The following is a 14944-nucleotide window of genomic DNA, read 5'->3' on the forward strand; positions in this document are numbered from 1 at the left end:
GTTATCCAGAGATGAATAATCCAGTTCCAAGAGTCCCTGGTGTGTCTGTTTTTCTTAAACATCGTTTATAGCACTTTGGGCTTCCTTTTTATGAAAAGGGAACTTAATCAAAGCCAGGTAATTATTAACTAGTTCAACTCCAAACAAGGGGAGATCGAGGACTGCCTAGTGGGATGTGAACATAGCAAGTCCAGGTTCTTAATGGGTGTGCAAGTCCCTGCTCTTCTCTTGGTGTTAATGTGACACTATTTCATACTATTGCTGTATGCCTCTCAGCTCTCTGGAACCTCATTTTCTCAGTGCATCTGAGAACCAGAAGTTAGCTGGCTTCAGGCAGTCAAAATAAATGTACAATATCAGGATTGAGAAGCTAGACTAGAGAAGAGCTCCCTTCAGATACTGGAAGGGAATTTTGTACCTAGCCCATTAGGTTGTTGACATTATAGATTAAACTCTAGAAATCTTGAAAGAATGCTTGCTGTGGCATATGATGGCAGTGGAATTGGGCCTGAACTTCACCTCAGACGTACGTCAAAACAAAGGTGCTACACAGTCAACATGGCAGTTGTAGAGTTGTCTTTCTGATGTGCTGTAGAAATGCATGCACGAACGGAAGATCAGGGAAATGTACAGAGGAGATGACGGCTGAGCAGTTCCTGAAAGATGAAATGGGTTTTAGGCAGTAGGATTGTCGTTAGCAGGTTAAGAGCTGCACATTAGAAAGTGAGGCTTGTTGCTACAGGGGGCTATGCTGACAGCCAAGGAAAATGTAGGAGGGGATCAGGAAGTCTGAAACAGCTGCATGGCATTTTGGTTGATGCTTTTGGTGCAGCATGGAGCATCAGGAACTAGAAATGGAGGCAGTGGAAGTAGTGTCAGAGGTTTGGGTGTAAAGTGCAAAAGTAAGCTGAGACCAGACCTGAAATGATGCTGTGAGGAGCTAAGGGATTGGGGCTTTCAGGGCAGGCAGTGTAGCTACTGCTACTAGGAGCAGGGGAGGAGTTAACCAAGTAAGAGAAAGGATAGGCTCTAAAGAGGAAAGCTTTTCTCTTATTTCAGGGAGAGGCATTGCAGGTCGGACCCATCTGCAGGCAGGTAAGGCCACCTGTGTGCTCCTTTGGGGGTGCTGCCTTCTGAATTTGAGGCTCTGTGGTTTCACAGCTCTTCCTTCTTGTTTTCTCTAGTGTTTACAGTTTAAGGTAGTATCTGTCTCCTCAGGCAAAAGCAGGCTTTGGTATTCTTCTCCGCCCTTCAGTGGTGCCTGTCAAAAGTGTCCTCATGATTTGTTAAGTACTCCGTAAATGCTTGCTGCTTGCTTGAGTACACAGTTTTGTCTTGCAACAATTTAAAGAAGCCTTACCTTTTAGGTGCAGATTTAATCAGAAGGTCTTAGGAATTATTTCCATATACTAACACTGCCCAATGAAAGTCTTACATGTTCTACTTTATTGTTTTGGCATTGAGCCACAGGTTTGTGTTCATTCTGTGCTCCCATCACCACCACCACCTCATTTCCTCCCAGGGGAGATTTGGATTATAGAAAGTTCTAGTTATTCTTGAGCTCTTCTCTCAAACTTAGGGCCTTCCCTTTTCTAGACTGGCATTGTCTAATAGGGTGGAAAGTTTTTAGTCTAATGCATCCCAGGAACCGAATTTTAAAACTTTACTTAACTAAATTTAGATTTTAAGAAAGCCACATGTGGCTAGTGACTACTACATTTGATAGCGCAGTTCTGGGCACTTCGCTAGTCTAGTCCCCCTTTGCTCCCCAACAGCTCCTGCCAGCCCCAAAGGTCATTGGATTAGTCAGCTCTGGCTGCTGAAACAAAGCACCAAAGAGGGGTGATTTAAGCAACAAGATTTTTCTCATAGTTTTGGAGGCTGAAAGTCCAAGATGAAAGTGTCAGGAGTTTTAGTTTCTTTTGAGGCCTCTCTTCAGTTTGCAGATGGTCTTTTTCTTACTGTGTTTTCATATGGTCTTTCCTGTCTTGTAAGTACATTTCCTCTAATGACACTAGTCAGATTGTACTGCTTTTAGGTCCCTGTCTCCAAATGCAGGCACATTTGGAAGTACTAGGACTCTTGTCGAAATGTGAATTTTATCTGGGGGCTGGGTATCTATCATACTTAGTTAAGTCCATAGCAGACCTTGCAGACCAATGTTTCACGTGAAAATGCTTCCCCACTTTGAATTGTGGTTAGAGAGGAAGGAGGAAGAGAGGGTCCAAGGTCCTCACCAGAATTGTGTCCATCAAAAATAACCTTTTCTGTGATGGGCCATTTTCTTTCTCTTTAATTTGTTCATGCCTGTCTGGCCTCCCTGAAGAAGATATGGGCTGAAGATTAAGGCAAACATTTTAGAATGCTGGAGGGTTAACCTAGATGGCTGCCAAAGTGCACCTCTGTCTTAGCTGTAGGCTAGACATGGAAATCTGACCTTGATGGGAGAGATAGAGATGATAGTTGCTAGTGGAAGGTAGGCTTGTACTGTTGCTTCAGTATAAAATATATGCTCTTTTTTGGGTACCGGGGATTGAACTCTGTACCTTGTACTTGTGAGGCAGGCAGCGGAACCACTGAGCTAAATCCCTGGCCCTAAGACATATATTGATGCTTTACGTTTGTGTGGTCTATCTATGTTCAGTGATGTGACAATTATGGTGGATGATGATAGTGGTAAAACAGCTTCCATTAAGAATTCCTGGGATGTCAGGCCTTGTAAAAATACGTACATATTCATGCCACGGAGCACATCCCTCTCCTTTCCCCAGGGCAGCTGGCTCATGGTGTAAGCCGTTGTCACTGAGCTGTTTGCTTGCACTGGAGCTGGTGCCTTTGTATGTACGTGGCGGTGGCAGCACCACCTGTGAGGGTATGTGCCTTTTTTCCCATAGTAGGTCCGTAAAGGAAGCTCTGCCTAGTGGGCAGAACCCATATGCACCCCTCAGCTGGGCCTGTACCTTTGCAGAGTCTTGTTTACAAGCAGGTCTGGGTCTGTACAGCGGTCGTGCCCCAGCCTCTCCAGCCTGCAGGCCAGACAGAATTCGGCAGCAGTTCCCAGCCTACCACCGAGCGTGTCCAAGTGGAGGAGAGGCAGCCTGCTCCAGGAAAGACCAGTGTGTGACATTTACAGTTGGGCACGGACGGGCATTTCTGTGCCAGGTGTGAGTCCTCATGCAGCTGCAGCCACTGTTGTCTGAGTCTCTGCAGGCGCCCATCCCTGCAGTTGGATGGAATAGTTAGTGTCGGTGTTTGCAGGCACTGTGTAATTGCTGGGCTCCTGGGACTGGGTGCCCAGCCAAACTCTGAAGTTACACACTGTGCCAGGGTGTGGCCCAGGGAAACAAGCCCTAAATTTCTTACTTCACAGCCCTGGGTACTCTTCCTTAGGGGTTTTGGCAATGTGGGAAGGGTTCCACAATTTACTTTGGTGATTGTCAAAAGCTAAAAGATTCTGTAATTTTCTGCAGAAGCTAGTTAAAACATCAAGTATCCTTTGGGCAGGAATTATATATTACTGGTTGTCAATTAATAGTTCTAGTTTGCATCCTTATTTCCTGCAAATATTAGACAAGAATTAAGTAGTACTCAATAACAATATTCTTATCTGGCATTTTGCCCCTTTTCCAGAATATTCAGTCTTTGGTTAGGGTAAGGTAGCCAAATACAAATGGTGTCTGTTTGTTTGATACTGGGGATTGAACCGAGGACCTCACACAAGCTAAGCAAGTGCTTTGTCACTGAGCTAAATCTTCAGCCCTTTTTAAATTTTTTATTTCGAGACAGGCTTTCATTATGTTGACCATGCTGGCCTCAGACTTAGCAGTAGCTATGATTATAGGCATGCACCATGACACTGGACAGTTTTGTTTTCAAATTGGATGCTTCTTAAAGATTCAGAGGGAAATTGGTTCCTTTTGCTTTCAAAAAGAATGATAGAAGCATGCCGATTATGACAGTACCCCTAAAGTTGTGAAGCAGGGGTTTCTGTATCTTAACTTCCTAACTTGAGGACTTTTGTTGCCTTCCGTGGGAAGAGGATCTGGAGCCTGGCATTGTGGGGGGTGGGGGGACCTCCCTGGTACCCTGGTTTCCAGGTTTCCACCCATGAACTCCATTAGAGACACTTCTGTCTTCTTGGGTTACTCTGCATCACAGGGAAAGGATAGAAATGAGAGGATTTAAGTTCAGACTTGCTAATTTGCCTCTTGGAGATGCAGGTGGATGGATGAATGTCGGGTGGCAGACATGAAGTTACTGTGTGGAATGGACTTCTGCTTTTCTTTGGCTCTCTGGTCTTGTTTGTAGACAGGGAAGAGAGACCAACATTCTTGATTAATGGAGCTTACTTGCTCGCTCCTTAAAAACCCCTTTTGATCTCGTTGCATTTAATAGATTTCCTCGTATATTTTGAAAATTTAACCTTTTTCTTACACTTGATTATCTGGGCTTGGTCACCTTCATATATGTCTTCCTTGGTCTCATTTGCATAAAAAGGTACCTTTGCTTCCAATTCTGTTTTTTTGTTGTTGTTTTTTTTTTTTTTCCAATTCTGTTCTTGTTTGACTATGTTCTTCTTTTCTGTCATCAGTTATATCTTCTGATACCAAGGGGTTTTGTGGGGATTCTGGAACCATAGGAATTATGTCTCAAATACTGCAGAATATGTGTTGTACCCTTGCTATTCAAGATACACAGATGGCTTGGCCAATTTTCGGACCTGAATGACCACAAAATGATCTCCTCTACAGATTGATCTTTTTTTGTCTATGGACTTGTACCTTAGGAGGAAGGAGGATGACTCTGAAGTGTTGGTGTGTTGGTTTGTTGAAGGCCCAAGTGTTTACTATTTAAGTAAGTTGAACATTTCTGGACTGGTTCTTTGAGTATATGTGTGCTGCCTTTGTTTTTCAGAAGATGGACCTGAGTTAGACCACAGAAGTCAGCTGGGCAGGGCTGGATGAGCTCTGGCAGGTGTAGGCTCAGCCCTTGATACAAACCACAGTTATCTCAGACACTTGTCTTCCATCATGGGGTTAAAGCTAATACTAACAACTACTTGAAGTTTGCTTAGTTTCAGGTAAGAATTTGTGTGGCATTGCTTTACTTGCGTAGGGATAGCTTAGCTTTTAAATGGTGCACAGGGTGTATGTCAGGTTTGTGCCTGTTGCTGTTTGACAGTGTTGGACTAGATACTCGTTAGTGCCGCATGTTAAGTGTCAAGCTGGTTTAATGCTACTGAAGTCAGCAGTATGTTATTTGGTGTCCACAAGCAGTGTCTGAGATATAGGTGAGTGGCCGTTTGGTCAGTGCCAAGATATTTTCATAGGTTATGAACACGGAGCCTGTGGTTCATTCCAGTTTCAGAGCCTTTCTTGCATAACACAGCCTAAGAAATGAAGCACATAGGAGCTACCTTATGTATGGTATGTTCAGTATGTATTAGATTTACTCTTGAGGTTTTCCCTTATTGTAGATCTAAGGCAAGACGAAGCTATTTTTAATATTTCAAAAGGACCATTCAAGATGTTTGTATAGTAGGACCAGAAAGAAGGGCTCAGAATGTTGTGTACGGGTAGGATCAGTACTCCCTGTGCTGTGTGTGTGATCTATGGTCCTTTTTTAACTTTGTCTTATCCCCAAGGTTCTGTTTTAAAGGGACATTAAAAACAAGACAAGTCCCCCCTTTTCAGTGTTTAATACAGAATTGTTGCTTGAACAGCGTACATCAGAAATTCGTTTTGTTTTGTTATGTTATGTTTTGTTTGAGTTTAGACTGGCCTTGAACTCACTATGTAGCCCAGGCTGGCTTCGAACTCAGCAGTACTCCTGCCTCAACCTCCTAAGTGCTGGGATTACAGGCGTGCACCACATCTGGTTTATGTCAAGAATTTTAAGTCATTTAAATTTGATACCTGGAAGACTTGAATTTAGGTAATCTTATATTGTGAATGGCAATAAAATGACTTCAGACATTTTTACCCAGTTTTTAGAGTTCTTAGCTTCTCTCCTGGAAAGCAAAAGAAAAGTTGCTTGTCATGTGCTTTGGCTTGTCATTAAATATTAGCATTGTGGAAACACCAGCAAAGGGCAACACCAACCAAGCATATTTGTAGCGCACAGTTTTGACCAAGTGCCTTATGTTTTGCTGTAGTGTGAATCACTGGCTCAGTCCTTTCAGAATTTGAAACGCTACGTTTTTTCTAGTTTGAGCTGCCCCAATTCCTACACTTTATGGAGAGTTTTGTAACATAATTTTTTAAATGAAAAAGGAATGTAATACGTTTTGATAGTATTCCTGGAGCTTCCCGACCTTGGGCTGGAGACTGTGCTTGTAGGGAGGGGGTCTGGTAATAATGGTGAGTCAGTCTTGCCTGTGACTCGCATGAATGCTTCCATAGATGGAGGTGCATTCTAAGCAGGAAGCTATGGCCTCACCCATTTGTCTTTAAATGAATGTTGCTTTATTTTCCTTGACCTCGTTTTCTTTGAGCTCAAAAGCTTGTGTTCTGATAGGTAAAACAAGGCTATATTCCTGGTGCCTTCCACCTTCAGTTCTTTTTATAATTTCTCCACTTTCAAAAAAAAAATAGTGAGAATTTCTTGTATGCACATCACTAACATTTAGGCTGTATACTCCATTGTAAATTCCATGCCTTTTACTAATGGGCTCTTGATAGAGTAACTGCCTGCCTTTGCAAGCAAGAGAATCAAGAGGAAGAGATCTCTGACAGCCACGCCCTGCAGTTCCCTCTTGTCACCTCACCTGGTTCAGCAGCAACCATGTCTAGGATTGATTGATTGATTGATTGATTTGATTTTTTGAGACAGGGTCTCACTATGTAGTTGAGACTGACCTGGAACTCACTATGTAGCCCAGGCTGGTCTCGAACTCACAGCAATCCTCCTGCCTCAGCCTCCCGAGTACTGGGATTCTAGGTGTGCGCCACCACGCCTGGCTCCCAAATCTAGGTTTTAGACAGATCATCCATGTAAGGTGAATACAGAGATTTTCCTTTTTCCTCCCTGTTAATAGATGAAGGGGTTTCTTCATCTTCATGTTCCTAACTTGGTTTCTGCGTTTCCTTTTTTCTGTAATGACCAGTTACAGAACTTTTGCAAGTTGGACTTACCTCAGTGCCCCCAGAATATTTCAGTGTAGGAGCACTACAGGCTGAAGTACTTAACTGAAAGGCCTGTGGCCACCTGTAGGAAATCCAGTTTGCTGACGAAACAGCAGCCAGTTGACCTAGTAACTGGTCACAGAGCAGGTGCTCAGAGGTAGCACTGACTACTTGCCTATGGAGGCAAGCTCAGCAATCCTCTTTTATTAATTAGTCTTGGTTGTTGCAAATCTGATGATAGGCTTAAGTGCAGAATCTGTTACATGATGTCCCAACGTCTTGTTGGTGCTTTAATTCTAGGTCCCTGACTCTGGATTCTGTAGAGATAAAGGTTTCTATTTGAGTAACAGGGGCTCTACTGGCTGAGTGGCAGCTTCTTATGCTTTGGCTTCTACCTTTTTAGGCTTAACTTCTGGCTGGGAGATGGTGTAGTAAGTGTTCAGCATTGGGGTGCTGATTGTTAAAGATGGGACTTGGAATTAATTATTAAGAAGTTGGACAGAAACTGCAGTGATTATAAGGGCTATTTTGAGCAGCAGTCTGGCACCCACAAGAAGAACCTCTTAATTGTCTGTGTAACGGATTGATAGGAGGCAGGGGCACCGGTGGAGAAATGGGGCTGGAACTGCTGCAGGGATTGGAAAGTTCATTTGATAATTTGGCTGGATATGTGTGTTCCATGTGGAGAGTTGTAGATTTCTGACCTCAGTAGAAATGGAGCTGATGTTAATTGTAGTAGGGGGATATAAGTGGCCAGAGGTATGATTTAAAGTGAAGCTCAGTTTTTGGAACACATCTGACAGTATCCTCTGTGCTGGCTTGGAAGCACCAATCTTTATGGGAACAGGGAAGACAAGGAAGCCAGAGTAGGGGCCAGGGAAGAGAATTGCACTGAGGCAGAGAGAGCATTTTAACCAAGATGGAGCCTTCTGCTGCAGAGAGGTCTCAGGCCAGAGAGCAGAGATCAGCCTTGTTGGCATTTAGAGGCCATTTGATGGTATCAGGGAACCTTGGAAGAGAGGAAAGAGCCAATGGCATTTTCACAGGAAAGTGGAATAGAAAATTTAAAAGTTGTTTGGAGGTTCCTTGTCACAGGAAATGCTTAAAAGTTTTACATTTTATGAAGTTAAAACAAAAAAAAATTTTTTTGAGACGGGGTCTCACTCTATTTCATACTGCCCTGGAACTCACCATGTAGCCCAGTCTGGTCTCGAACTCGTAGCAATCCTCCTTCCTGCCGGGATTACAGGTGTGTGCTACCACACCTGGCAAAAATTTTTTTTTATGATTAGGGCATGGCCTTAGGATTTACCATAATGATCTTGGCATCTAGAGAGCTTATTGAAACTCAGTAAGATATTTTCCAATTTGTATATAATGTGAGACTGAACAACTTCCACGAAGTGTAGGCTCCATCTGTATGGTGCTCTGCAGTGCTATCTGCTTGTGTGCTGTCCCTGCACCCAGCAGACCCATGATCGCCCTAGGCCTGGCCTGCTTTGGAAAATGATTGTTGATTTAAAAGCTCTATGATTGCCAGGCGTGGTGGTGCACGCCTGTAATCCCAGCACTCCCGAGGCTGAGGCAGGAGGATCATCGCTGTGAGTTAAAGACCAGCCTGGGCTACATAGTGAGTTCCAGGTCAGTCTCAACTACATAGTGAGAACCTGTCTCAAAAAACAAAAACAAACAAACAAAAAAAAGCTCTATGAGGGGCCGGGGATTTAGCTCAGTGGTTCTGCAAAACTGTGAGGGTGGGGAGGGCATCATGGGGCATCACTGAGGGGAGCCTTGATGAGTCTGGGGAGGACACCTCTGATAACTCAGTAATCTGTGTGTTTTCTAACTGCGTATATGTTTCCTCAGGCCTGTCAACTACATGGTCCCAGAATTCTCGGTCCCAGCACAGGAGAAGTTCCTGCTCCAGACATGAAGATCGGAAGCCCTCGGAGGTACTTCCTGAATGCTTGACTGATTGTGCATGTCATACACGTGTATGCACGGGTACATGCTCCCACACACACCTGCTTGTGTCTGTGTGCAGTCCTGGGCCAGTTACCTAACCTCCTGGCACCCCAGTTCACACACCTGTAAGATGGGGTAATGCAGGTGTGAATCTCATAGGATTCTCATGAGGAATGAGTGGGTTAATACATGTAGACTCATACGTACAAAGCACATGAATAGTTCCTGGCACGTAAAAAGTGCTCAGTAAATGTTAGCTATTATTATTAATTGTATTCTTTTTTTCCTTTCCTGTTCCATCTTCGCTGGCTCCCAACAACTTTTCTTCTGGCCAGGAGATGAGCGGGTTCAGCTGCTGCCAAGTCACTGCCAGCCTCAAGTTAGTTTTTAGCCATGAATTTGTGGCTTATTTGGCAACAACCCAATGTAATTCTGGGAGTTTTGTTTTGGGGATTATGCTTAAGGCTCCCCCCTCTTTCTCAATTTGTTTCCCATCTTATGTTTCCCCTGCTGCCTTGCATTTTGTTGTTTACCTTCCTATCTCAGAATGCTTTTAGATGTATTTCCCTGCTGGCCTTTGTTGTTTAGGGGACCTTCCTTGTCCTGAGACTGTTTTCTCTGAAAAACCTTTGCCGGGCTCTGAGTATTCAAATAAGGCATTTAAGTTCATCATATTTTTCAAGTGAGCAGATTATGCAAAAGAGCTTTTGGGTGGAACTTTTGGATTTTTTGCTGCTTCTTGATGGGATGACTTTGAAGTTGGCCTTGTTCTGTAATGGCAGCTTAGAGAGAGGCTGGCATTGGTTGGAGTTGGGCTGTGACAGGGAAACCAGGTGGGTTCTGTGTCAATGAATGGAGGAGTTAGTGGGCTAGGGGATAAAAGCTCCCATGAGGAAGCTTGTGCATCCTTCAGGATTGCAGAGAACCGTCCTAGAGGCACTTACATGTGAGGCCTAGAGTTGGTAGGAAGGTGGCCATTTCATTCCTTGGGTGTATTCTAGGCTCTTGTTCAAATGACCTGTAGCAACTTGCTTCCTTGCTGCCTTTTTAACCCTGGCACATGCTGTGCTGCTATTCTTTTAGCACAGGAGGAGGGCAAGGGGCCCTAATAGCTGTAGGTCCAGCAGTGGAGTTGGCGCCGCATCTAGCCCGCCCTGTACCAAGCAGCAGGGACCTTGTGCTGGCTTGTCCCTGGCCCATGTAAATTTCTCTGAGTTCAGTCTACTTTGTACTTAACGACTGCTTTGTGTTGAACTCTGCCGGGGACTTGGGAGCTTAGTCCATTTGAGAGTGTCTGTTTCAGGTCTTGACCAGCACCTCTCCTGGGTCTTGGATTGAAGGAATGGTGGGCAACCTTTTCTTACCTCGTGCTTCAGTTTGGTTTCCTGTTTTTGGCAAACTCCTTTGTGTTTTACTTGTGTGACTTAGTTGGAATATGTTTTACCTGGTGTGCTTCCTGAAGGTATAGACACATGGCTTAGGTTTAAAGGACTTTTCTCTGGGGCCAGGGCATGGCACTGGGCTGGACATGTGCTTTGGGAACATGATAATTAGGTGTACTTTTGTGCAAGATTCATGGCCAGGCTCTTTCTTCTTAATGGGACTGTAAAAATGAGGACTGGCATTTCGGGGGAAAGCCCAGGTTGGAAAGGCAGCCCTGAGAAGTGGCCTTTTTATTCAGACACTGCCTCAGACTTTATTATGGTGAAGTTTATTAAAGTGATCACCAACCTGAAAAGCCACCAGGAAAAACAAATATGGACCTATTAGCAGGCATATGATGTGAACTGCTCTTAGCAGCACAAGAAAGAACTCCCTGTCCTGAGAGGAGAGGGTTCTGCATTGTGGCTTGTGTAAACAAGGGCAGCCTTACAGATGCAGGCTTGCTCTGTGCCAAACTCAACTTCGGGCAGCACTCGTGCCAAGGGCAGAACTTCCTTGTGTAGCCCTTAGACATGAGTGGGCTGGGAACGAGGGAGGCAGCTGTGCAGTCCTGGCTGAGACCATGCTGTGCCATGCTGGGGGTCTGTCCTTGATGGGGTTGGAGCAGGTGGAGGGAAGTCACCCTTCTGGCTGTTGGCCTTTTTTGTGTGTGGTGGGGAATTGGGGTGTTCTTTTGGCAGAGAGAGGTGCACTTTTGAAAATTGTGGATCTTTTTGGCATGGTGGAGAGTGGGTTCTGTCTCCCTCTTACTGCCCCTAGGGGGGAGATGGAAGTGTGCCAGGGAGCTCTGCAAGCCTGCGCTCTGACTTGGGGCTCCGGTGGCTTCTTGTTACTTCTCTCCCAGAGTTTTTCAGGCTTGTGCTTCTGCTGGTACGTAGGCATCCTGCACCTTGCCCTCACCAGACCCTTGGCTGTCAATCCTGGTGCCTTGGGATGTGGGGGCTGACTGGGGCAGTCGGTATAGAAGTTGAAGTGCTTGCTTGGAGTAGGTTTCAGCTGGAGGTAGTTGTTAGCTTAATGGAGTTTTATTTCTAAATTTTTTTTTGTGATACCAGGTATTTCTAAATATTGATGTAAAGAGCACTCCCTTTTTTATTTCGGCATTAGTGGGGATTAAGGTTTGATATCTCCCCCTAAGAGACTTTTCAGTAGCATGTGTTCAGTGGCCCTCTTGGTGAATTGAGAGTCCTTAGTTTGGCAGGTGGACAGAAGATGCTTTTGTTGTTTTTGTTGACTTGCCGTAGTTACTGCTGTGTCTGCTCTGCCTATGTTAACCAAGGGAGTGAAAGGGCAGTATTGTGTCAGCTGCTGCTGCCCAAGCCTGAGCGAGGTAAAAGGTGTGTCAGGTGAAGGGTTTATATAATAGGTCAGACTTGTTCTGTGTTGATACAGTGACCTTGTTACACTGCAGCTCCATGGTTACCCTGCAGCTGCCAGTGCTCTGGGAAAGAATGCAAATATCAAATGTCAGTATCCTTTTCTCTCCTGTCCAGGTGTTTAGGACAGACCTGATCACCGCCATGAAGTTGCACGACTCCTACCAGCTGAACCCAGATGAATACTATGTATTGGCAGACCCCTGGAGACAGGAATGGGAAAAGGGCGTCCAGGTGCCCGTGAGCCCGGGGACCATCCCACAGCCTGTGGCCAGGTAGAGGATTCCCCAGGAGAGACAGTCATGACTCAGCATCCTCTGATGCTTTTCTTCCCCACTAGCCAGGAACCTGAAAAGAGACAACTTCTGAATTAGCAATGAGATGTCGGTGGGCATACAGATGTGGCAGAAAGTGTTCAGTCACAAAGGGAAGTGAGCCATCATGGGAGGTGCCATTCTTATGGATGGAGGCTGGTTTCCAAGATACTCTGGGGAGTGGCTGGCAAGGGGAAGGTATTTGGGTGCCCTTATGGCTGCTTCCTGTCTCTCTGTACTCCGCGTTGTGTCTAGCCTTGCTGGGTACTAACAGTGGTACCTCTGGAACAAGTGCTTGATGCTACTTTTGAGGAGGCCAGGTGTGGGGAACCAACCGGTCAGGCCCAGTTTCTTAGAGGAACAATTTATATGACAGACAGACTGTTTCCATGCAACATTTTCTGGGTCTGCTGACTAATCACTTAACTCTCAGGGTGGGCCTTCCCTGACTCCTCAGTTTGCTCATTTCATCATCATCTAGCTCCTTTGACCTTTGGTGGAAAGGGTTCATTGCCCTCTCTATGTTGGGCCAGCACCTGCTTTTTGTGCTGCGGCATTGGGCAGCTTTGCAAAATGGCCTCTTGAACTTAGTTAGCTATGGACTGAACTTAGCTCATGGTCCTCACCCACTCGGTGTATCTTCAGGCACTCGATCAGATTTGACTTTGTTATTTTGAGGTCTTTGAGGAGTCTATTCCAGGTGACAGATGTCGAGGTCATTGTGGTCCATTGTCAGTGGGTGGAGCTTAGAGGACCCATCAGGAGCCCCCAAGGCCCCTAGAGGCAGGTCCTGACCTGTGCACAGGATGCTCACTGGGCTCTGCAGGGCTCTAGTCTGCCTGTCACAGCCTGACCTGACATGCAGCACTGCTCCTTTCAACATGGCAGTGTCTGTCCAGGAGATGGAGCCTAGGGTGAAAGAAGTGAGCACTGACAGTGCTTGTGGAGATTTTCACTTGAAACCCTGCCTTTGCTGGAGTAGGAGAAATGAGTCCCTTAGTTTCCCATCTCAGTGTCACAGATAAAAATAACTCCCTTTAATGATATGGGTGATAAAAATGCCTCTACAAGCTCTGGGCAACCTGTTGGTCCTGATACAAACTGCCATGCTGTGGGGCCTCTGACAGGCGAGGTACCTCTGGCTCGCAGTCTGGCTCACAGTCGTGTCTGGCTCACTCTTTTCATGTGTGGTGCCTTGTTTTGAATGGGTTGAATGATTGAGGTAAACCAAGTGTTACCAGGTTGGGCGAGTTGGCTGTAGGAGAGGACACTTGCTTCTCTGTCTGCAATCATGTGTTTGTGCAGTCCCATGCTTAGCCAGTTCTCTCTGGTTCTTCAGTTTCTTAGTGATGGTGGCCAGTGCCTAATTCTTCCTCTCAGTGAATGTGTTTTGTAAGATCAGAGTTCATACATGTCTCTCCTTGCTTGCTGGTGTGTGCTGTGTATGCTTAGCTTAACCGGCTGTTCTTCTCCGATGTTCTCAGGAACCAGACAAGCCTTGTCCCCTCCTCTCCTCCCTTCCCCCTACCCCTTCCTCTCACCTTCCCTTTTGAGACAGCGTCTAATTTCTTTAATTAACCCAGGCTGGGCTTGAACTTGCCATCTTCCTGCCTCAGTCTCCCAAGTGCGGGGATTACAGGTGTGTGGCACACTCTTGGGTTTTAAGCCTTATATGCTTTGTATGAACCTGGGGATGATCTGGGCTTTGGAGGATAAAGGAAGAAGCTACACCTGGGACCTTCTGACACTTCACTGTGTGAGGTATAAAGGGTAATATGACTACCTTGTTTTTTTGTTAATCAGGGTTGTGTCTGAAGAGAAGTCTCTCATGTTCATCAGGCCCAAGAAATACATCGTCTCATCGGGCTCCGAGCCCCCAGAGTTGGGCTACGTTGATATCCGGACTCTGGCTGACAGCGTGTGTCGATATGACCTCAATGACATGGACGCTGCTTGGCTGGAGCTCACCAATGAAGAGTTTAAGGAGATGGGTGAGAGAATCTCATTACATCATGCTGAGAAGTGTAGGCATGTGTAGTACGGACTCTGCTTGCATGGGAAAGCCCGGCTTCATTTGTCTCGGAATCATGGGCCTTTCTGAGGTCAGCCCATCTGGCTGAGGTGGGAGGACAGGTAGATTCGAGGTCCACTGTGGTTCACAGGACAGAAGGAGCCTGGTGAGCGTGTGCCATGGGCCTGGAGGCAGCTGTCTTTGTGGCTGTGGCACCTATGTTTCTTGCCCCCCACCTCCCAATTAAGAGAACTGAATTATGTCCAAAGAAACTGTGACAAGGCCTCCTGTATTTTTCTTCTGTGATGCCGTAGAGGGTCCTTCTTTAGTGGTAGTCTCTTTGTTTCCTAAAGTGAACCCCAGTCCAGCCACACTCACTATTTTCCAAGCACACCACCTGCATTTGCCCCACCGCAGTTTTCCAAGTCCTGCTGCAGACCTGGAGTCTTGTCCCTCTGGTCTGTTTACCCTGTGTCCTGGTGGTCTCCAGGGAAGCCTCACCTCAGTGGAGCACCCAGCACATGCCCATCTTGAGTGAGTTAGTCACCTGAGGGTGTTAGTGATCAGTTACAGCTGGTGGAGTGCAGATGGGGTCGGCAGATGGGGTCGGCACATGGGATACCTCCTGTGTGCCATGCCTGATTGCTAAGAGTTCCTTGAGAGTTCGGCTGAACAAGACGGTGAGGTAAACTTGACGTGGTAAGAAAGACT

At 45.8% G+C, this 14944-nt stretch overlaps 1 protein-coding gene across 5 annotated transcripts in view; it reads left to right on the forward strand.

The window, feature by feature from the left end:
• The window catches only part of Jade1 (jade family PHD finger 1), a 59471-nt gene that overhangs the window by 20273 nt on the left and 24254 nt on the right, over positions 1 to 14944 (forward strand). For 4 of the 5 annotated variants that reach the window (XM_010618869.2, XM_010618870.2, XM_010618871.3 and 1 more), the window contains exons 3-5: positions 8991 to 9076; positions 12026 to 12183; positions 14026 to 14213. In XM_010618869.2, the coding sequence (XP_010617171.1) occupies positions 8991 to 9076; positions 12026 to 12183; positions 14026 to 14213 (432 nt within the window). Of the gene's footprint in view, positions 1 to 8990; positions 9077 to 9424; positions 9469 to 12025; positions 12184 to 14025; positions 14214 to 14944 lie in introns of those variants that run through there. The other variant, XM_010618872.2, reaches the window with a different exon arrangement.

Source organism: Fukomys damarensis, unplaced genomic scaffold (assembly GCF_012274545.1).
Source record: "Fukomys damarensis isolate Sample0158 unplaced genomic scaffold, DMR_v1.0_HiC HiC_scaffold_38, whole genome shotgun sequence".
NCBI classification, from domain to species: domain Eukaryota; kingdom Metazoa; phylum Chordata; class Mammalia; order Rodentia; family Bathyergidae; genus Fukomys; species Fukomys damarensis.